Source organism: Tachypleus tridentatus, chromosome 10 (genome assembly GCF_004210375.1).
Source record: "Tachypleus tridentatus isolate NWPU-2018 chromosome 10, ASM421037v1, whole genome shotgun sequence".
In the NCBI taxonomy this organism is placed as follows: Eukaryota; Metazoa; Arthropoda; class Merostomata; order Xiphosura; family Limulidae; genus Tachypleus; species Tachypleus tridentatus.
This window is the reverse complement of record NC_134834.1, coordinates 132,888,010-132,910,570: the sequence shown is the minus strand read 5'-3', so window position 1 is coordinate 132,910,570 and position 22,561 is coordinate 132,888,010. Positions and strand designations below refer to the sequence as shown.

At 29.4% G+C, this 22,561-nt stretch overlaps 2 protein-coding genes across 16 annotated transcripts in view; one reads left to right on the top strand and one right to left on the bottom strand.

Annotated features, from left to right (window-relative positions):
- LOC143230346 (heparan sulfate glucosamine 3-O-sulfotransferase 1-like) overlaps nucleotides 1-14,143 on the top strand; it is a 38,803-nt gene extending 24,660 nt beyond the window's left edge. For 11 of the 12 annotated variants that reach the window (XM_076463765.1, XM_076463768.1, XM_076463772.1 and 8 more), the window contains one exon: nucleotides 566-10,765. In XM_076463765.1, coding sequence (XP_076319880.1) covers nucleotides 582-1,655 — 1,074 coding nt within the window. In that variant the 5' untranslated portion in view covers nucleotides 566-581 and the 3' untranslated portion in view covers nucleotides 1,656-10,765. Of the gene's footprint in view, nucleotides 1-565; nucleotides 10,766-13,509 lie in introns of those variants that run through there. The other variant, XR_013016397.1, reaches the window with a different exon arrangement.
- LOC143230348 (all-trans retinoic acid-induced differentiation factor-like) overlaps nucleotides 8,649-22,561 on the bottom strand; it is a 32,674-nt gene continuing 18,761 nt past the window's right edge. For 2 of the 4 annotated variants that reach the window (XM_076463779.1, XM_076463777.1), the window contains 3 exons: nucleotides 16,417-16,517; nucleotides 16,160-16,253; nucleotides 8,649-9,916 (listed from right to left, as the gene is read on the bottom strand). In XM_076463779.1, the coding sequence (XP_076319894.1) occupies nucleotides 9,784-9,916; nucleotides 16,160-16,253; nucleotides 16,417-16,517 (328 nt within the window). In that variant the 3' untranslated portion in view covers nucleotides 8,649-9,783. Of the gene's footprint in view, nucleotides 9,917-16,155; nucleotides 16,254-16,416; nucleotides 16,518-22,561 lie in introns of all 4 variants that reach the window. The other 2 variants (XM_076463780.1, XM_076463778.1) reach the window with 1 other exon arrangement.

The following is a 22,561-nucleotide window of genomic DNA, read 5'->3' as shown; positions in this document are numbered from 1 at the left end:
CAGTTTTGCCAGGAGTGTTTCGCTCCTGTTGGTGAAGGTTGTAGAATAGATATTTGCATGCTGCAGCACAACTGTACCATGTTCAAATGATGGGGTAGGTGGGAGTAGGATAGCTAGTGACAAACAAGATATTATGCATATAGAGGGCACCATAAAACAACAAAAGCTATTATGTGAGAAGCAGTGAGAAATTATCTATATAAAAAATACATTTTCAGTTTAGGAAAATTGTAACTTTAATTTTTTTGTAATAAAGAATAAGTTGTACCATACTCTGAAGTTATAATTAAGATTGTTAAAAACAAAATTTGGTTTTACTTTTGAATTTGTACGTTCATTTTTCACCTGAGATGATATGATGAATATTGGTTTGCTAAATATGTTTGTTTAGTTAATACTTATTAAAATGGAGTGTATTGTATGTTTGTCACAAAGTAACGATAACAAAACTGTTTTTTTCTGAAGGATGAGTTACTTCTGGGGCTTTTATTATATATTATAATCTTAAGAACTATAAGAGATATTGATGTTTTATTTGTTGAATAAATTGGTTGTATTTTACTAGATGAGTTGAATTCAGTATGCCATTTAAGAGGGATACAGGCTTTTCAACTTTTCCCAGACATGTATTGATGCCTCTAAGTGAAACCCACCAAACTTCTAAGCATACAGCATCAGGCAGGACTGAGACGCATGCAAAAAGTCGTTATTTTGCAGTTTTGGTGTTTCTTTTCATCTTATTCCTTTGTGTGGTAGCTCACTTCATACACTTGGAGAACTTAAAGGATCCAGATCTTTGTCTGGATACTTATCACAATGAAGAAATTATTCATTTACATATTCTGAGGGAAGGAGTTAATTTTCTTCAAGCTAAACGTCGGTTACCACAGGTAATTATTATTGGTGTGCGCAAAGGAGGCACTCGAGCTCTTCTAGAATTTCTTAATGTTCATCCCATGATTCAGAAGTCTTCAGAAGAAGAGCATTTCTTTGATAATGATGCTAGACACTCTCTAGGTCTGGAATGGTATCGTAGAAAGATGCCTTTCTCTCTTCCTGGACAAATCACTATAGAAAAAAGTCCAGCATATTTCATCACTGATAAAGTACCTGAACGCATTCATGAGATGAATAGCTCTATTAAGTTACTTCTTATTGTCAGGGATCCAGTGACTCGTTTGATTTCAGATTATTCTCAACTTTCAGCTAACAAGGCTAAAAAAGGGAAACCCCTTCCACCCTTTGAAAAACTAGTCTTTAAGTCAGGTGGTAAAGTCAATACAAACTATAAGGCTGTAAAAATCGGTATGTATTCCATTTATGTGAGAAAGTGGCTAAAAGTTTTTAATGATCGTCAGATCTTTGTTGTAAGTGGAGACCAACTCATACGTGATCCATTCATAGAGTTAAAGCAAATTGAAGATTTTTTAGGCCTCAAACATTATGTTAAAAGGGAAAATTTCTACTACAACAAAACAAAAGGATTTTTTTGTGTCCGAAATGAAACTCTGAACAAATGCTTAAATGACAGTAAAGGCCGAAAGCACCCTGTGATCCTACCTGTTCTTATCTCTAAGCTTAGGCGTTTTTATGCTCCATACAACAGAGAATTTTATCAGACAGTAGGAAGAAGTTTTGCATGGCCAGAAGAATAGTAGACATTAATGTTTCATACTTATCTTTTAATCATTAATTTGGAAATTATTTTTTGTCTAGTTCATATACAGAAGTAGCTGGGTACTAGTAATTTGACTGTGCAGTTTTTAAGCAATAAACCAAGATGCTTAAGAGTTTATAAACATGCATATTTACACATTGTCAGTTAAAACAATTTGTAATTCTTTCAGTGAAAGAATGGATTACCTAAACATTTCAATATTCATAGTTAAATCATTAAATAAGTTTATTCACCAAACTTACTATTAGACTTGAAATTACTTTTTCACAACTCAATTTTTATTTTTTGTAATGTTTAAACGTATATCTTTTTTGCTGAAGTTTTGAATATACTTAAACAATTTGAGTGAAAAGATTCTCTACAACATTTGTGAAATGTATAGGACTAAAAGTTACTTATTAGTTCAGATCTATGAGACTTGTAAACATTGAGTTGTATCTTCAGTTTTTACGTAACTGTTTTTTTTTTTTTAAAGCTTTTAAGTTTAATTTTCTAAGCCTAAAATCCCTTGAAATTTATGAAATACTGTAATATAATTGTCCTTAGGTAAGCAAGGATAAGTGTTTAAATCTTAAAGTAAAAACATGCAGTACAAGGTCTGTAAAAAGTTGGTTAATTTCTTTATTTTTGGTAGCTAAGCTTAGGTTTAAATAAAATCCTTTTAAGTTTCATATTGTGGTTAGAGTTAAAAGATGGTAACATGCAACAGTGCTTGATCATTTTACTATGTGATAATATGTAAAAATGGAACAGCTATTTCATAACAGGATTGCAGTACAAATGTATTTTGTAAAATATTTTTAAGTGTTGTATTGTCAATTGTCTTGTTTTACATATTCTGATAAATTCATGTTCATGGAATATTACTTATTCAGATATCGGAGGTAATCTTGAATATTTATCCAGTGTTTTATACAAAAATTACGTATTTGATATACTTGTAGATATGCAGTGCTTCTGAACTGATTCAAGTTTTTTTCTGTTCTTAGATGTATAGTAAAAAAAAAATTCTGTAATTCATAATGTTGCTGACATTGTTGGTAATATATTTTAGAGAGTGATAAACAAATTGAAAATATGGAATGTTAATCATCTATACGTAGTGTCCATTAAGCTGAGTCAGTTTTGAACTTTGATTTTCCTAATAGGAATTATAGAATAGTGGTTTTTAACTTGTTTTACTTTAAACTAAATTGACACAGCTACTATTAGGTCTATTATAAATGCTTTTAAAATATACAAATACATTCTTTCAATAATTTATCTATTAAATGTGTATCTTTTCCACATATCTAAAATAGTAGAACTTACTGTAGGCAATGCAAATGAAAGGTTACTATTTACAACACAGCTGCTTCTAATATATCATTTGTTTACATAACTTAGGATGCCACTTCTGTAACATTATACCTAAATTATGTTTCACAATTTAAATGTACTGACATTTTCTGAAATTTGGATGAAATTGTTTTTAGTCTGGTATAGCTGTTGTCATTTATATTATTTTCTTACAACATTGAGAGTATGAACAAATTCCCAGTTTTGATATAATATGCTACTGTTTAAACTTTTCTGGTTTGCTTTCAAACTGTAGATAGATTAAATGTTCAATTTTACATGTGTAATCTTGAAATTCAATGTTCTGGATTTGTTCCATATTGGAACTTTATGCTATAAGATGTAGTAATTAAATATGGATATCAGGGTTTCCCATCCTTAATTGAAAGGACGTTTACAGAACATTTTATCAATTTTTCATGCCACCTTATAGTTTTACATCAACCTTTATGCATATTCCATTCTTATATATTTTCAGTTTTGTTTTTAATTTTATCATTGTAGTGTAATTGTTAATGGAAGTGATTTGTTATTAAAACAAGCAAAAGATTTCAATAAGTTAAATTTCAAGGACATTTATCTTTTCTTCTTTTTCTATGACTGGAAATTAATTTGGAAAATGTTCAGGTTTTCCAGATGTGGGAACCCTGGGATGTTCTTATCAATACTACAGTATTTGTAAAGTATTTTCTAAGAAAATGGCATAAGGAACATGTATATATGAGATAGTATGCAAAATAAAATATTGATCTCAATATTGTAAATTTATTCTAATATGTAAGTGAACATTCTTATCACTGGTGGATAACTATGCTATTAAGGCTAACACTTTATTTCATGTCAGATACACAACAGTATCTTTAACAATCCAATATTTGTATGTTAAGATAATTTCATAGTTTGTTTTAAGCATATCAAGTTACAAGATATCTCTAAGATTTGGTTCATTAAATCTACTGTAAAGGTATTAAACTAGAATTTTATAAACAGTTTCTTGAACTTTTTTGTTTGAAACAGTTCACAATTATAACTAGTTTGTTTTTTTTTGTGGGAGGTAGAATCTGGGAGTTCTAAATGTGAAGAGGTGATATAAATAACAGGCAATAAAGAATAATTGTTGTAAAAAGTCATAGAAATAATGTGTAATAAAAAATTATTATATAAAGTTTAGGAAATTTTCTAATTGTCCAATATTTATAGTGGAGCTTTGTTATAGCATTGTAGTAAGGATCGATATCTCAAGAACACATTATTGGTGAGGTACATTATAATGATGTCAAACTGCCACAAGGTGAGGCTATGACATGTTCTTTCACATCCCATTCAAACTCCACTTGCCAGAATACTGTGAATAAATGACACACAGAACAAGACAGCTTATTCTGATTTAAACAGAAATTTTAGGAAAATAAATATTAGGTTGAGGAATAATTCGTGAGCGTTTTTAAATAATTTCATTCAAGCATTACATGCAAGACTATACAATACTTCAATGCATGAACACATTACACCCAAAACATTTATTATGATACTTTATTTCATATAATACCTAGGTATATAGTATGCATTGTTTTAACCGAAATTGCAAGAAATTAAATGCGAAAAGCAGATGGTGTCGAAAATGCTCGATTTTGTCCACTTGACAGTCCATTTAATGAGCTGAAAATGAAAGCAAAAATTAAAGACATATGAAAATCAAACACACCATCTATTAGAGCAAAAAAATTATCTACCAAATGACATGAAATATTTTGCGAAAGTGTTTCATTTATGAATATATTTGTTTAACTTGAAAAAACGCTCATGAATTATTCCTCAACCCAATAAATAAATTTTATTAAGCAAATGAAATGTAAAAATAATATAAAATGTTTGTAAATGTACACAAAATTTTGTCAAGTATTGTTACAAATAAGTGACATGAAAATGATGGCATCCCCAACAATGAAGAATCAAATCAATGACATCAAGAATAAATATAAATACTTTTGGTTAAAAATTACTACTTAATATCACAGATAATCTTGAGATTTAATATGAATTACCACAAGTTGAGAATTGTATTAATGAGTGCATTAAAAAGACAGTAAGTTGGTGTAATTTGACTTTGGCCATATGTAAAATGTTTCAAAGCTAAATAATCATTGTGGGTGTCAAATGTTCATAAGATTTAGCCTGTTTCAGTGTCACTTTAATGCTGTGATGGATTTCATGAATGGCAATGGCTAAGTCTTCCTTTTCATCATCATTATAAATTTTATTATGAATATCATCATCATTAATTTTCATTTGTATCTGTGGTACTAGCTATTATTTCGTATGTGTTCTTTCAATTGTATCTTCAACCAAACAGTGTTGTATTCCATTCCTGTTATTTCTTGTGACTTTTCTTACATTGTTTATTTCATTGTACTTGCTGTCATTGAATCTCAGAATTGATTGCTTTCTTTTGTTAACTTCTCCCTCCATAAAGCCATCATTTTGTTGTTGTTACTTGTATCAACAATGACAATTGTGTTTAATGTTGTTCTTTAAAATGCTAGTGATATTGGGGATTTACATGCCTAATTGCAGATGTCTTCTTTGTGAAGTTTTTTTTTTACTTTAGGTTCTCAGACATCCAAATTATTGAAGAAATCTGATTAAGAACATGATTGAAGAATACATCAAATATTTAACTTCTTGCATTCTTTGAAAGATGCATACATTTGGTTGAGATTGTAGGGTGATGGATGGGTGGGGCTGTTGTTGAGTAATAGGTTGATTTCCTTTTATGTTTGGTATGTCACAAGAAAGAGGGACAAGTTCTCTAGGAAATCGGTTTTTAAATGTTAGTCATCCACTTTCACTGCTGACACAGAGGCAGGGCAACTTATTGATGTTGATGTAGTGGAAGTATCAGTTTCTTAATCCCCAATGTTTCATCATTTATAAACCACTTCTTTGGAGTTGCCATCACCTTTAATTATTTTCTTCATTTCCTGGAGGTAAGTTCCAGCAGCAATGGTGTTCATGGACCTATGATGTCTGAATGGTCACTTGGTTTATACTATGGCAGTTTTTAAAATGCTTCAGCTGACTTCAAACTTGTTATTGTTATCAAGACACTGTGAAAACTTCTTAAATGGTCTGAAGGCCTGCCATGTATATATATATAGTTCACTTCTGAGAGAACTCTGTGAAGACTGCCATGTTCAGTTGCATGTTGTTGGATAATGACTTTCTTTCTTTGTTGCCCAGCTTCATCTATATCTGTGCATCCTTTCAGAAGTTTGTCGTCATCTTTTAAACAGCCATGTTTAAATTGACTTGGAGATAACATTTTTGAGATTAATGCCTGAATAGCCCCTCACTTTATCTTGTCTATGATGATGAGCTTTATGGTAATTAGATATACTTTTCTCTTCTTGAAACTGATGTTAGTAACAGATATAATGATAGCTTTGTTAACATTGTATATATATATATATACACACAGATGTTTTGCATTTGTTCAAGTGCATCATTTATAGGAGTTAAATGGTGGTAAATTATGGTAATCAAATTTCATTGGTCAGCTACTAAATTAGCATAATTGAGGGGTTACTCAAAAGTCTGTATTAAATGCTCTTTTCTCGTGAGTAATTAACCTTTTGCCAGGTCAGGAATTTTGGAGTTCATGAAGGATCTGCATTATACCAACACTAGCTTTGTATTGATTCATGTTATAGCAATGTTCCACTCTATTTTTAAATCTCCTGCCTTTGATCAGTATACCAGCTAAGATCAACAGTAATTTTCAAAAAAAAATGGTAACTATATAATAAATTCTGCTATTCATGCTGTTATTCACTTAAATTATTAAATATTACCTAAGCTGCTAATTATTCACCAATAACTTTTAGTTAATAGTTCATATTACAAATACATTATATTGTAAGCACTGCCCTAATGTTCTGATGTAGGTGCAGGTATTTTATAATTTTTGTTAATATTGTGTACATATTTTAGTTTTTCTATCCAACAGAATGAATTTTTGCATCTTTGCACATTTTTTAAGTAGATATACAAATCATTTTTATCACTTATTTAGAATGTGTGTGTGTGTGTGTGTACATATTAGGATTTACTTTTAATTCTAATACACCATTAGTTTCGTTATTTTTGTGTATCACGTACATTTAGCATAGGCTTTGCTATTGCTGATTATCCTGCACGTTAAATTTTGAGCACTTAAATGATATAGTTAGTTTTCTATCAGGTAAATGTAAGGGAAAACTTCTACAAAAAATAAAAGAATGCATATCCAAATGCAGATGTGAATATTTTGTTTTTATATTACATAGATGGTTTAATAAACTCTGTTGTAACACCTGATGTACTTAAAACTTCTACTGCTGTTCAGCACTAGTTGCCCTTTAGAACTAAGTATAAACAAAAATTACTGCAAGGGATTGTAAGGCAAGACTTATATAATTATAATTTGATTTTTTTATATTATAAATGTCATTATTTTAATTTTTTCCTGCAAAAAAGTTTAAACAAATGAACCTAAGCATGACCTTCTTAGGTTTTTTTTAACAGCAGTGAAAATTCTGAGAGTAACAAAAAGGGTTTTATTTTTCAGTACACTACCAATGTATTATTTTAATCTACACAAAATTGATTTGATAAATCTTGATGAAGTCCATAATATTTTTATATGTATATTTGAGTATTCCCATTTATGCAGAAGTGGAAACAGATTGTGGCTTTTATTATTGAGTAATGTACTGAATATTCCATTTGGATGATTTGATGTTCTTCATAAAGTTCTTTGGAAGTTATTTTATCTCAAACAGTTTAAACTGTAGTATTTAATGTACTTAGATATTACAGATGTTAGATACTTGGCAATTCCTTTTCACTTGATTTGAAGGGATTTTTTTTTTTTTTATTACCAAATCTATCTTTGAAATATGGCTCAATTTCTGTAGAAGTTAAATCCTTTTAAGGAATTTGCTTGTATTAGAAAAACAGAACTTCTTTGTATGAACTCTAATTAGTTTGGGACAGTTGAAGATTAAAGAGGCTGTTTGTTTTATAAGAGGTTTAAAGCTTTAGATGTGAAAACTTGTAAAATACTTGTCTTCAGAACAGTTTATTGCAATAATGAATACTTTTTGTTACACCTTGATGGATATACTTTGTTGGTTAAAAACAAGTTCCAAAAGTTGCTAGGGCAAAAGCACAAAATTAGTTTTAATCTGTTAATGTCTGAGTAACTTGGTTTGTTATAATTTTATTTGTTTTTTTGTTGTTTTTTTTTTGTTTTGGAGAGAGATCTGTAAGTGAATTTAAGATATTGTTTATTCATGCCATATACATAAAAATACTTTTAATCCAGTTGTCTACTGTAATGATTTATTTAGTGTTAGTCATTGATAAACAGTTTAATAAGGCTGTTATGCATAATTCTTCTTGAAGTAAAAGCTTGAAATAACATTTAATATCCCAAATGCTAAATTTGGAGATGCCCCCATATGTTGGTTGCAGATATCAAATGTCAGAACAATTACCCCTTATATGGTTTGCAAAGCAAACTGCTTGTGAAACAGCTTGGAGTGTTCTTTTGCGTTAAGAGGAGCTCTTTATAACAGGAAATCGCTTTCACTTTTTCATACTTACAAAAACTATTTAATGTATAAATTATAATTAACTGATCTACCATACAGCCTTCACTTAAACAAATATTCCTCTTGTTACAACTTCTGGATAAGTGCTAACCTCTACTAACTGAAACTATAAAACAACCTTTGTTTATCAGCTTGTAAGCATAAAATGAAATCAAATAGCTCAAACTTAAAAAAACAAATGTAATTTATACATGTGGTGACAAGACTTCAAAAACATTCCCCAAATGTTATAAGACTAAAGTTCTGTTGCAAGTTTGTAGTTGTAATGGTAACTGAATAATTACTATTCACTTTCTATAACCTCTAACTTTGAAGCATAATTATGTAATCCAGATTAGACCATTATACCCAAACTTGGACAAACCGCAGGCCTCTAGAATTTCAAAATCTAAGAATAGAAAGTGCATTTATAGTTAGTTTTAATGGAATATTGTACCCAAACATTTTTACAATACTTTTTAACTAATGTGCATATACATATTAAAATATATTAATAAACATTACAATACTATATGTACATATTTTTACATGTTTAGCAACAGAATTAAAAAGGTGTGAAATATAAAAGGTTTATAACTTTCACATGTTTAAAGATTAAAATATCAGATTCATCTAATACTATTTATGTAACTTTACTCTTTTGAGAAATGGGTTTGTGTATCACATTATACCCAAACTTTTATATTGTATCCTGTCATGCTAAAAACAACTTGACAAAGAGCACTTCAGATTAGGTGGGTGGTAAATTATATGTATATTGGTGATACAATGATACATAAACTTCAGAACATTTTTTTTTTTTTTATCACTAATGCTTTAACAGTCTCCAAAATTTAAAGTAACTCAAAATGATAGATTGATTAAAATACATCATTGCATTAAACTTGGATTTTAAACTTTTAGTTAATCAAAACATATTACAAGGAAAAGTACTGTTAAATTGTTATGGTATGCTAGTGACAAATACATGTAATAAATCAATGGTGGCTGAGTGTTTTTGTTAAATTTAATTGAGAATCTATATCAGTAAAATTTTGAAACTGCTAAATTAATTGAAAACTCAAATTTTACATGAAATTCAGAAATTACTATACATTTCATGTTATTTAATAATTACTGCTCTTTCAAACCATAACACTCTTCAGTCTTTTTTAACGTGCCTTCTCTGAGTAAACCAGAAGAATGCAGAGAGCAGTACAGATGGAATACAGATAGCCAGGCAGTATGTAAATATTGGAAAGGTACCCTAGAACAAAGAAATATCATATTTTCTCCTTTTGAAATACATTCCAGTTTTTAAATACTATCATGAAACAAAACTACATAACACTCTCTCTATCAAAGCTCGTGTATGATAACCTGAATATAAATTTTTTAAGAAACAAAACTATCTCAAACTAAGGGTAATTTTCAAAATTGCTTATGTTCTCTATTTTGGTGCAAAATTAAGTACTTTACGTTTGTTACAACAACAAACACTTGTGTATGCATTCTATATATTTGAAATAAGATAAAAGAATACATAGTTTTATTTACATCATAACTTTTAGGTTGCATGCCACAGGAAGATATTACATGCAATTAAGTGAATATATATATATATATATTCATATGGGAACAGTTTACAAAAGGTTTAATACACTTGTCAACACCAGGTTGTATTAATCAAATATCTGTTACATTGTCTTAAGTGTAGATAAAACAACATTTAAGAACTGATTTTTCTTTCCCAAGTATTGGTTTTGTTCCTTATAGTGATTTTTACACTAAGCTACAAAACTTCAGATACTCTAGTTCTAACTTTATCTTCCTAGAATTTAGCAACAGTACTTTAGTTTGCCAATAAAAGTAAGTTACTTCAGTATATGCATTTTACCCTTCCTTTCAGTAAATTACTGCAATTTTGACATTTATAAAGAATGTTTAGCATTTTGTGGTTGGTGGTTTTGTATTATAGCATCAATGCTGTATGACTTTTGTATCTTCTTTCATGTTAAATATACAAGACATTGTTTTGGGACAGATTAACCTGAAGATGACCTAGGAAGGTCAAAATGTTGTTCTCTATTTATTAATAAAAGTGTTAATACCCATAGCACCTGTTCTGAGATACATTTTTATTTCAAGTGGGTTTCTCACATCATCAAGAGTTTTTGGAACACTTTAATGGAAGTGTTATGATTTAAATAGTTTATATAGAACAAATTTTAAATCTAGTTATTCTTACAAGTGATATGTAAAGAAACTTGTGATGAACTAACTGTTTACAAATCATACATTGTGCAGTTCAGTTATGAACTGATGATCATTATTTTATATTGCATCATGTTACAAAAAACTTCTGAATTTTTCTTATTGCCTCATACTATCTATTGGTGGATACAATTGACTTTAATACATTATTTTAAGCCACATTCACTGTGTGCTATTTGTTTATTGGCAGAATTAAAAGGTAAAACAATTTTATTTGGAAAAAGTGAAAATATTAACCTTAAATTTATACAGTTGGATGCTTGATAAGTCCAAATTTATATCCCTTAAAGAAGTGAAAAAAAATGTTCCTTTAAGTTAACAAGTTTCATATGATGCATCTAACTGTTAAAATAGTTTATTTGTTGAATTTTGCCTAAAGCTACCAAAGAGCTATCTGTCCTAACTATCCCTGATTTACAAGTGATAAACTAGAGGGAAGGCAATTAGATAATACTAACCATGCCCAACTACTGAGCAACTTATTAAGTAATTGAATAGGCTGTAGTATTATACACCTCATGGCTGAAAGGGTATGCATGTTTGATAATAGAATATGAATCCATGAGCTGAACACCCACCACCAGGGTAAGCCAGACAATTTTTCTATCTTTTGTATCATTACAATTATAATTAATACAACAAAGGTTAATTTCCTTATGTTATGGTTACAACTGGAGTGGGTACAGAACAGTAACATCTATATTAAATGTATACAACAAAAACATAAATTTATGTTATTTCTTGAAGTGGCACAGTGCAATGAAACGCATAAAATTATGAAATCTTCAACTAAATAAAAGACTTTACTAATGAATCACAGTAATTACAAGTACAGAAATTACTGGTGTAAATTCTATAATTATAATAAACTTTACTTTGAATAATTTCTTCCAAAAGGAAAAAATTATTAAAAATGTAGCACAGTTTATCCTACATTTCCTGTTACACAACAGCTGTACACTGTATACTTGGAATTACTTTGAATGAATATGGCATACCTTACACAACCACAGAAATTGTTCTCACTGTTGAAATGAATCTAAACAGAGTTTACACAGCAATATCAGTCAAAATTATACACATGAATAGCTAAAATAGCAGAAGAAATATTAAACTGAACAGATCAGCAAGTTTTATAAGAATGTCCACTTCAACTGAAATACAAGTTACTATAGAGATGTTTTCACAAGTAAGATTGGTACAACATAAACAATGTTTAATTTTCATTTTGTTCTGAAATTATTCAGGAATAGCTCAAAATAATTAATATATATTAGTTGATTATATTACCTGGAGCTGTCAGCAGAATTACAACTAGAATGGTTTAAATAATTATTAAAGTCACCAATAAAAATTATAGATAGAAAAGTACAATATTTGATACACAACTTATATTATAGGAAATCCCTTACATTTGAGTTGAAAAACTTCAAGATTTTTTTCACTTTGTTAAAAAAAAAAGTACTAACCTCCCCCTATTTGGTTTTATTTATTTATGAACTTGCACTGACCTTAGAAAAGGACACACAAAAAGGTAGAAATCTGAATTCATAGAAAATTTTATGTACACTTCTAATGAATGTTTTTTTTGTTTTATTTTTGGTACTGAAGACAAACTCTAATTTTATTCTCAGGTATATTAGAATACATGAAAATATATGTAAAAATAAAAGACTAGAATTTCATCTCAAAGACAGGAAAAAAGAAAATCCATTACAGTTTGTTAGAATATGAAAGTCTTTAAGCAATCATGTGAGAACTGGGCATAATAAAAGCATCAAGAACAATGTCTTTTTCTCTTTTTAAAATATATCTAAATAATAATTTTGCAATCTAACTAAATCTGAATATCTTATTAACTCCTCAGATTATCAGATATAATATCCATATACAGTATATTACTTTTGACTAACACTATATTGTCAGTAGCTTTGATATTTTCTAAAGCCAACTATTAATACTTCCTGTTGTAAATGATTTACTAACAGTGACTAATCCTTTATATTGATTATAAGGCTTACAAAGAATAAAAAATAATATAAAATAGAGCATAAAGTAATAGTAAAACTAACTAATTTAAAATAATTTTATTGACAAGACACAAAAACAATGTTTCAGACAACAGCTCTTTGTCGTGTTTCTAGTGAGAATAAAACTGTTAAAATCAGAGTTAGGGTGGAAGAGAAAAAGAACAAGTAACACGTGGCTCAAGAGTTTAAGAACAAATTGAGCTAAAAGAAGAAAAATAATAATTTGGTATATAAATTGTATAAATATAGCAAATAATAGTAAACAAACTAAATCAAAGCAAAAAGTATAACATAAATACAGGCAACAACATATAGAATGAATTCAATTTCTGTGCATGGAATAATACTGTTAAAAGGAATACAACAATAACAGGTGTGTGAAATTAATAGGAGTTAAGAACGACTGTGAAAAGAAGTAAATATAAAGATGGGTGACTAAAGTGAACAGGATATAGAGGAGGAAAAATGTGTGTACATTGATGGAAAAAGTTGTGCAAAATAATTACCAGTGTGAGAAATTGTAGTAGCCTAATCTAAAAATCAAATGCTTTACTAGGTATTCTCTTTTCAATGTACTGGATGAAGCAAATGCATGTTCAAATATGGAGAAGACAGACATGCAATATGAAGGATTATCAGTGTCTACCTGTGAGTTTTGTAATGTTATTTCTTATGTAAGAGAGATATTCACATGAATAATCCCCTAAGCAGTGACACATTTGACCAATGTATAACATGTTACACTTTTTACAGCACAAAGTATGTAATACTTGTAGGAATGCAAGTGAAAGTTTGTTGTCTTTGAAATTTTCCATTGGGGCCAGATATGGATATTTTGACCTTAACACATTAGGAAGTTACACATTTCTGTCTGTGACAACAGGCTGTATCCAAGTTCACACAAAGGTAGATTTCTAGATGATACTGTGGACTAAAATGTTTTTCATTTCATATTTTTATCACATCTACAACTGAGTGTACTTGAAAATGTTTGGAAGTTATGGCGTTGTTATTACTAATATTTAAAGTGGTCAGGTTGGAAGTTTATTATGTTTTGAATAGTTTTGAGGACTGTTAACAGGGAGTAAATCTTTAATTTTGTTTTTATATTTGAGTTACTGTCCATCACCACTTTTTGTCTCATCTGTCAATAGTTCTCAATGTACATAACAATGAATAAACTGTTATTTTCAGTCAGTGTTTTGATATTTATTGATGGCAAAACTTTTACATGAAAAGTAGCAATACTACTTAAACACTTGACTCAAGATTTTTTTATTTTTAGCATCAGTGTTGTAGTTTTTTCAACAAGTTATGTTACAAACTGTAAAAATGTTATTTCTTCCAGAGAGATTACAAATTGTTTCCTAAAACATTAGCAAAATTTAAATAACCCAAGATGTTTATTTAAGAATAAAAAATGTAAAAGTATTTTAAATTTTAAAAAAGTATATAAACTTGTATAAAAGTCCATCAAAAATGATGGGAAATCATTACAGAATTTAATGAAAATGAATTTGTTTGTACCTCCAAAATGCATCTACTCTTCATTTATTTCATCAGTCTCAAAGTAATTCTTTAATCCCCACATTTTTTAGTAAAAATTATGCAGAAAAATAATTAAATGTTATTGTGAAGAAAAGTATGCAAGCACTTATATTGAGTTAAATAATTAACAAACTGTATAACATTACTAAAACATGTTATCCTTTCAGATTAAAGGTTCTGAAATAACACTCTTGAGCCTTTCAACTGAATTCAGAAAGTAGAAAACTCAAATTTCAACTTTTTCAACAATACAAAGAATAAAAGATATTTAGTAGAAATAAATATTTTTCTTTACATTTTAAAGCCAAATTAATTAAAACACCAAAATAATTTTCATTAATTAACATTTATTCACCACTTAAAACTTTTTAAACACTAACTGTATAACATTAGTAAAAGCAGTCATATTTGTATTTTAATTTGAGCATCTTGACTAATACATAAGCATAACATAAGGCTTAGCTGAAACACTACATGGTAAATTTTATTTTCCTTTTGGCTACAACTCAATGTCATAAAACTTCTGAATTAAACTATTTTGCTATTATATTACCAAAATTAATACAACATTCAGAACAGAAATAAGTCTTTCTAACAAATAAAAATAAAGAATTCAACAGAGAGACTATAGTTGGCTTCAGAACAATCATGTAATAGTTTTGTTGCTCAGTGGCAATGTATATTATTGAGCATTACTAAAAAAGAATAAAAAAGTAAAAACGTTCTTGACAGAACTACAAAAGGAATAAACCTTTTTATAATTAGTGATAAGTAACATGAAAATGAATACAAAATGAGAAAGTTTCATTAACAAGAATCTTAAATAACATTATGCAAAATTGAATAATTTTCTTCAATCTGAAGCATACACATATATTGACTACTATAAAGGCACAGATCAATACTTGCCTCATAAATTCTTCAGAATATTAGTTGGAAGTAATTTAATGTTACTGCTTTTATATTCTTACACATTATGTGATGGAATAAAACTACCACGAAAAAAGTAATTCGGGAACTCTTCCAGTATGTGAAAAGTTTGTTTGATTTTAGTGAAATGAGACAAGGTTTTTGAAAACAAAGTAATTGTAGGTTATGCAAATAATGAGCCTTGCTAGTTAATTGTTTTCTGCTGCAAATTCTTATTCAAAATAACCAGCCAGTCCTGCATACAAGATTTCAGAAGCCTTTTGTGACTGCTTGCAAACAAAATAACCTTGGTCACTACAGTAGCAAGTCAATTATATATATATATATAAAAAAAATTATGGTAATTTCGTCTTTATACTGGTAGCTTGACACTGTTTATTACAATCATTTTTGCTGAAACTAAATGTTTTTTTCAGAAATTTGTTTTGCTTCAATTTTCAAAGTAGTAGTCATTACATTTTTTTACCTTAAAACAAATGCAAGATAGCATTGTTTTCCACATTAAGTATTTTCATCCAAAAATGAACCACTAAAAGCTGAAACATACTGTCAGGTTTTCAAAAACTAAGCCAACCTGGCCAAACACATCACCAGGTTTGTTTAAGGTACTGTCAACAGTTAGTTACTAAAACATTACCTGGCCTTTTGTTTATAAAAGTGTTAATTATAATTCAAATAAAGACTCATTCATTCATTCCTAGGTTGAGACACTATATTAACATACCTGCCTAAGGCACTTGTATCCAAAATGTCCTGGTAGACAGTCACACTTGGCTATACCTGGGCCCAAGTGATGACACTGACCATTTTCAGTACAGGATACTGAAATATACACATTTTTAATTCATTATTATAAAACACACCTCTGATGCTATTATGAATATTAAACCTCATTATCTTACCACAGTTATATAGTACAAGTCTACATTTCAAATATGATTCTTTCTCTACTAACTTAAAAGGTATATGTATATGTAAAACCCACCATTTAAGTAATTGCAGGGGTTTAACTGGCCAATACACTCAGCTCCACTATTACTCCATGCTGCCTCACCTCCTGGGCATGATTTGTCTTCTGGTAAATAACTAGAGTAAAAATTGAAACAGGTGGTCACAACAGTTTACAAATATATTGTTTATGACAGCATGTATCTTGTGTATTTGTTTTTTAAAATGAAAAAGAAGTCATTATGAGTATGTTATATTAAAATGATTTTAAATATGCAAATTAGTAAGCACTACATAAAGTCAAGATAGAATAAAATGTGTCAGAACCACATTCTATAAATAGTATGATGCCATCAAACACCGACAGATTTCAGGACAGACATGTAACAGCCCAATCTGATGCAAAATACTCATATTCTTAGAATATAAAGATGTGGAATTTCCAAAATGAAGACATTCCTTGAAGTTAGCTATATCAGAAAACAAAGGAATTCAGATCACCTTTGGGTATCAGGACCATCCATAAATTATGCACCAAGTCATACCCTAAACATGGTAAGAAAGTTAAGACACTTTCTAACAAGTGAAAATCCATTAACACAGAAATCAGTGGCAAAAAGCACTCATATCCCAAAGCAACAGTATGCTGTATAACCAAAATGAATCTCCATCTGAAAAAGTGATACTTATCACAGATACATAAGTTGCTTCCACCATATATCCGATCTACCTCTCAAAAGTCAAGCACCTGAGAATGAAAAGGCATATTTATACAAAGAAACTGGTGAAATCCATGGACACAACATTTATGCATTTCTATGTGATTAGATTGTTCAAACAGGTAACAGAAAAATACAATCTTCATACATTAAATGGATTATGAATAAGGAGCAGGGAGTAGCAGCGTGTTTTGGACATGGACTGTAACAATATGTTGAGGCTGCAAGATAATTTTCGTATAAAGTACTCAAACTCTGTATAATATTTATTGTTAAATGACTGTCTGATTACTATAACTTTGGAGTTACAATTTATATAACATACTGAAAGCTATATGGACATTTAAATACTATTAAAAATGCATTCATAATAACGTGGCTGATCTCAAAAACTTGAATGTACTAGAAAGGTTCTAATTAACCCTACTGTACACATCAATGTGTGATTTTGTACTTTATATTATCTTTCTGGTGTTCTGTTACATCCTCATATTGATTTATAGGTTTATGCTTAAAATATAAACTTGGAACTAATCTTTAGAAAATTTGTACTGATGAAATTCTTCTAGCACAAAAATTAATTAAAAGTAAGTAATAAAAACCTTAGTAGATCCTTTGATAGATAAAGAGTTAATTAACAGACTATCCAAACTATGTCTATATAAATGCATGCTATCTTTCCTGTAAATTTTACTGTCATTGGTTACACAAACATTTTTCTGTTATTACAACAATGGTTAGTTGAGTCACATTAACTAATACATTTTGTGAATTATTTTTCTTAATACTTCAAACACACTATATAAAAATATTTCAGTTTTCGTAATTTGGTACTACCCTTAAGAAAACGTGACATTAAAAGCTGGTAAAATCCATTTTACATATGACTCTTGATTGTTGTTTTAAATGATTTTTAATCCTGACACATGTAGGCCACCACATAAAAGAAACACAAACCAATGACACATGAAAATAATTATTCTGAAATATTATAATGGTTACTATAATGACAATGTTTTTTCACATGCCGTAACATAAAAATTATGACAATGAAAACTATGGCAACATATTTTCAATAATTATGTAAGCTATTTTATGAAAACAAACTATGTATGCCTATTTGTTATAAAAAGTTAATGATTTTTAACTTTTTTGCTATTATAATATTACTATAAATAAATGACTATGCTTCTTATTATAACAATAATACCTGAAAAATGCCAAATAAAACCTAAATAATTTAAATATTTTTGTCTATAAAACATAAAATATTTGTCCTTTATCATTTCATAAACTATTCAATTCTTTCTATTGTTCCTTTGTGTACCTTTTCCAAGCATCAGTGTCAATCAATACTTTGGCTGTAGGTGCTTTATCATTTATGTTATCTAATGGTATTCCACCCATAATTGAAATAAATAATAAGTTCAATGTTCAACTGGAACTGGGTTTCTTTTCAATAAAGATTGTAAACTATAATTAAGCCACAACTCTACTCTGTCTTAGCTAGAGGTGTGTCATTGGTATCCTTTTATGTTTTATCTTAATGATACAAATATGAAATTAATTACAGTACAACCTAAAAAAAATTAATATGTTTGCCTACAAAACAGAAAATATCTGTCATTTATCCTTTTTCTTCTTACATGGGTAATACTTAACAAAACTGTAAAACACTTTGAAGTAATTTACTAAATACTATCTAATTTTGACTTTAAAATTTATCATAATTTGGTTCAGTAATTTTATAATTGTTTAGGTTTGCAAAACTATCAAAATTTTATTATCTATTACAATATTTCTTTTGGTAAGTTATTTTGCCATTTACAATAGTGCCACTTTAAGATACCAGTTTTAAAAAGCAAGGCAAAAAATGACAAAGATATACTGAACTTGAATTAGTGTCAACTTCACCTTTCCTATGCTAAGTAACAATACTTTTGCTAACAATACCTTTTTCTAAATTGTTTATTTCTACAAATTTAGGTTGTTTTTGATCATGTAAAATCTAATTTAGTTATATATGTTGTTTGAATGCAATAAACTTAAAAATGATATTCAGTGAATGTAAATTTAATTCCTCAGCATATTATGCCATCCCCCAAATACTGTTGATCAGAATAAGCTACATACATTTCAATATTCAGTTTCCCTTCAATGATGCTTTTTTTTTACCATAACAGAATAACAAAGTGATGTGCAACTGAAATAAGGATCTGCAAATATAAAATTATTGATTTTGTTATTTCACTTGTTAAACACAAATTTCAAAAGGTAAGAATTAATAGATGTAAGAAAATGTTGTTAACTTTTACTAAACCCTTATCAGATTTGCACAAAAATGCATCTCTGAAAAATCTCAAGTATTTCCTTATAAGCATGCTCTGGATCCCCCTAGAAAGTTTGTTCTTTTTTCACTCATTTCTTTCATAAATTTAGAAAGACAGTTTTCAAACCCTAACCAATACTCCATCTGGAAATATCAAAGTAATAATATTGCTACCTGAAAATGACCTGTGATATTCTCAGATAAAACAGAAACCAGAATATGATAATTAAGATTAAACAACTAAATACTTGTAGAAAGATCTGATTTATCAGACTTGGCTACTACTAAAAAGACTGAAAACTGTTTCATTATGAAACACAGAGAACATTATCAACAGTTGAACACTAATGAAAAGATGACATATAGTATTCAAGGGTCTTCTTAATTACAGCTAGTTTCTCTACATGCACAAAACCAATAACTACAGATTTGTACAACTGTATTTAGATGGAAGCATCTCTGGACACCACAGGAAAGAGCTTAAAAGAAAATGAGTGAAATGCTAGATTTGAAAATGTGTTTCAGATTCTTATTTCTGAAATTAACATATATACTTTCACACATATGAAGCATTATCTGTGAAAAGAAAAGTTACATTTTCTTTTTTTTAAAATACAAGCTGACTTCATATATGACTATCAGGCATTATAAACATTCTTGATTTGAAATTATAACTTGCCAAATTTCATACATACTTTTACACATTTGAAGTACATGTGATCAATCCATGAAAAGAAAAATTTCATAACTTTGATTAGATACAAGTTATTATTAAATTAAAAGAATAGTTACATTTTTTTAATATGAACGAGCTTCACATAGAACTATCATGTGTCACAAAATATCACAAGCACTATTGTCTTCAGCTAATCAGTCAAAGGTACAGTTTTAAATAAAGGCCACCACTCATTACACAGCTTGAAAAAACAAAAAGTAGAAAGCTATATAAAATGACTGACATTACTAAAGTTTTCATTTCTTCTTAGCTGATATCTAGTTGTTGTAGCAATATTCTATACCCTTGCACATTGAGGCAGCTGTTATTACCAATGGTGTTGAGCATTTGATGACAATTCCATAGGATGTGGAAATAGACGATACCCCATCATGTGCAGTCTGGCTACCATGCAAAAGATAGAAGAGAATTCCTTCACTGGTATTACCAGTGGCCTTGTGCCTGTATACTGCCATGCTGAATACCCTTATTTTGCCTTTCCTAGATACACCATATGGTACTTTGTTTTCCAAAAGTCTCATTCCCTCTGAATGTTAAACAAAATCTTTCCTGTTTGCCATTTTTGTCTTATTTGGCAGAAAAAGTCAATATCTTGTCAATACAATTTTGCTGGTTCTAATATAGGACTTTCTCTTGCAACCTTATCAGCTTCTTCATTTTACATTACATCTGAAAAACAGTTTTACCAAGCAGTGGGATTGCTTTCTGACATTCATCTGAGGGCCAACCACTTTTGCAGTACTGCCTGTGAATTAGTCACAAATATCTTAAGACAAATTCCTAACCAGCTTTCTATAGTGTAGGGGATCATCTGTGGCTTTGATGGCAGGTAACTGTTTTCCTTGGTCTATAAATACATGATGACAGGCTTTTTCTGCCTCATTCTCTTCCGAACATCTACATTTTCTATCTAGGCTGATTCCCACAAATCCTAGTGGCACCAGATGTTTATTCCAAATGGGGCATCTGATGGTGAACAATTATCTTGCTGGTAGCTTATACCACTTCTCCACCCACGACACCTCTTGATTAAATCCCTTCTTGTTTGGTGTCTGAGTCATTGAGGAACTGGAATATCTCAGTTAAAAAGAGGCAGGGGTGCTAGGAAAAAATAACACTGATTGGATATAAAAATTGTACCTTCAAAACAGTTTCACAACAAAATTTTAGAAACTTCACACCCTAAAATAGTGAAAACACAAAGAAAAATATGTTTCAAAGGTTTTGCACAGAAAATAACAATTTAGCAGCTGGAAAATTGTTCATTCTACCAGCATGTGGCTAATATGCCATCTCAAATATATGAAGTTCAAAAGAAAAAAATTGCTAAAACCTTGAGAACAATGTTCAAAAGACTATTTCTATAAAAACACATATGGAACTATTATAATTAGCATTTTTATAAATTATTATACTTTGAAAATTCTATCATACAGTGCCTTCCCTCACTAGGTCTACTTAAATAATAAATTTTTTTCTGTATTTCAAATTAAATTTCTTAAAATTTAAACCAAAAACAGGCCACAAATTAGGCCTATATCCTTAAAGACATGTCTTACTCAGCAATATTATTATCAAATTGAACATTACCTACCTTTATTACCTCAACAAAAAGTTAACATTTTCCTATCCTGAAAGTTTATTTCTGATACAATCTTACATCTTCCCAAATATCCATTCTTGTTCAGAACTGCCCTCTATAAGCAAAACATGTTTCCACATGACACAAGATTTGAGCTTCCACAATTGTCTCATTCAAATGCATCTCACTTGCAGATCATCATGCAACATCCTTCCACTAACAAGAGTTGGCCACACTCTTTGATGCATGGAACTTCCTTTATTCAATTCTACCAAACTATCACTTTGAGTTTTGGCAAGAAAATGGACACATCAGTTTTCTATGGAGAAACAGGGTGAGAAGTGTGAGAGAAGATAAGTACCTATCAGTATAGGAAAATTATAACTTCCAATACAGAATATTACCTCTACTCACAAAAATAGCTAGAATCCCACACTAAATAGGTAGAGGGACAGGTGAGACAGAAAGAAGCATCCTTCAAAAACATCTAAAAGACACCCTAAGAGAGTAGATCCTCACAATAGAGGATCATATGCAGAAAAATGCATGATTTCTATACCAAATATACACTTTATTTAGTGAGTAAACTGATGTCACATTCATGGGTGGAAATTAGAAAGGCTACACCCAAAAGGGAGAAAACAATGGTTAGATAGAAATCTGATTTGACTTGGTTTTTTTAAATTTTGCACAAAGCTACATGAAGGCTATATGCATTAACTGTTTCTAATTTAGTAGTGAAAGACTATATGGAAAGCAATTAGTCATCACCACCCACTGACATATCTTGGGCTATTCTTTTTTACCAATGAATAG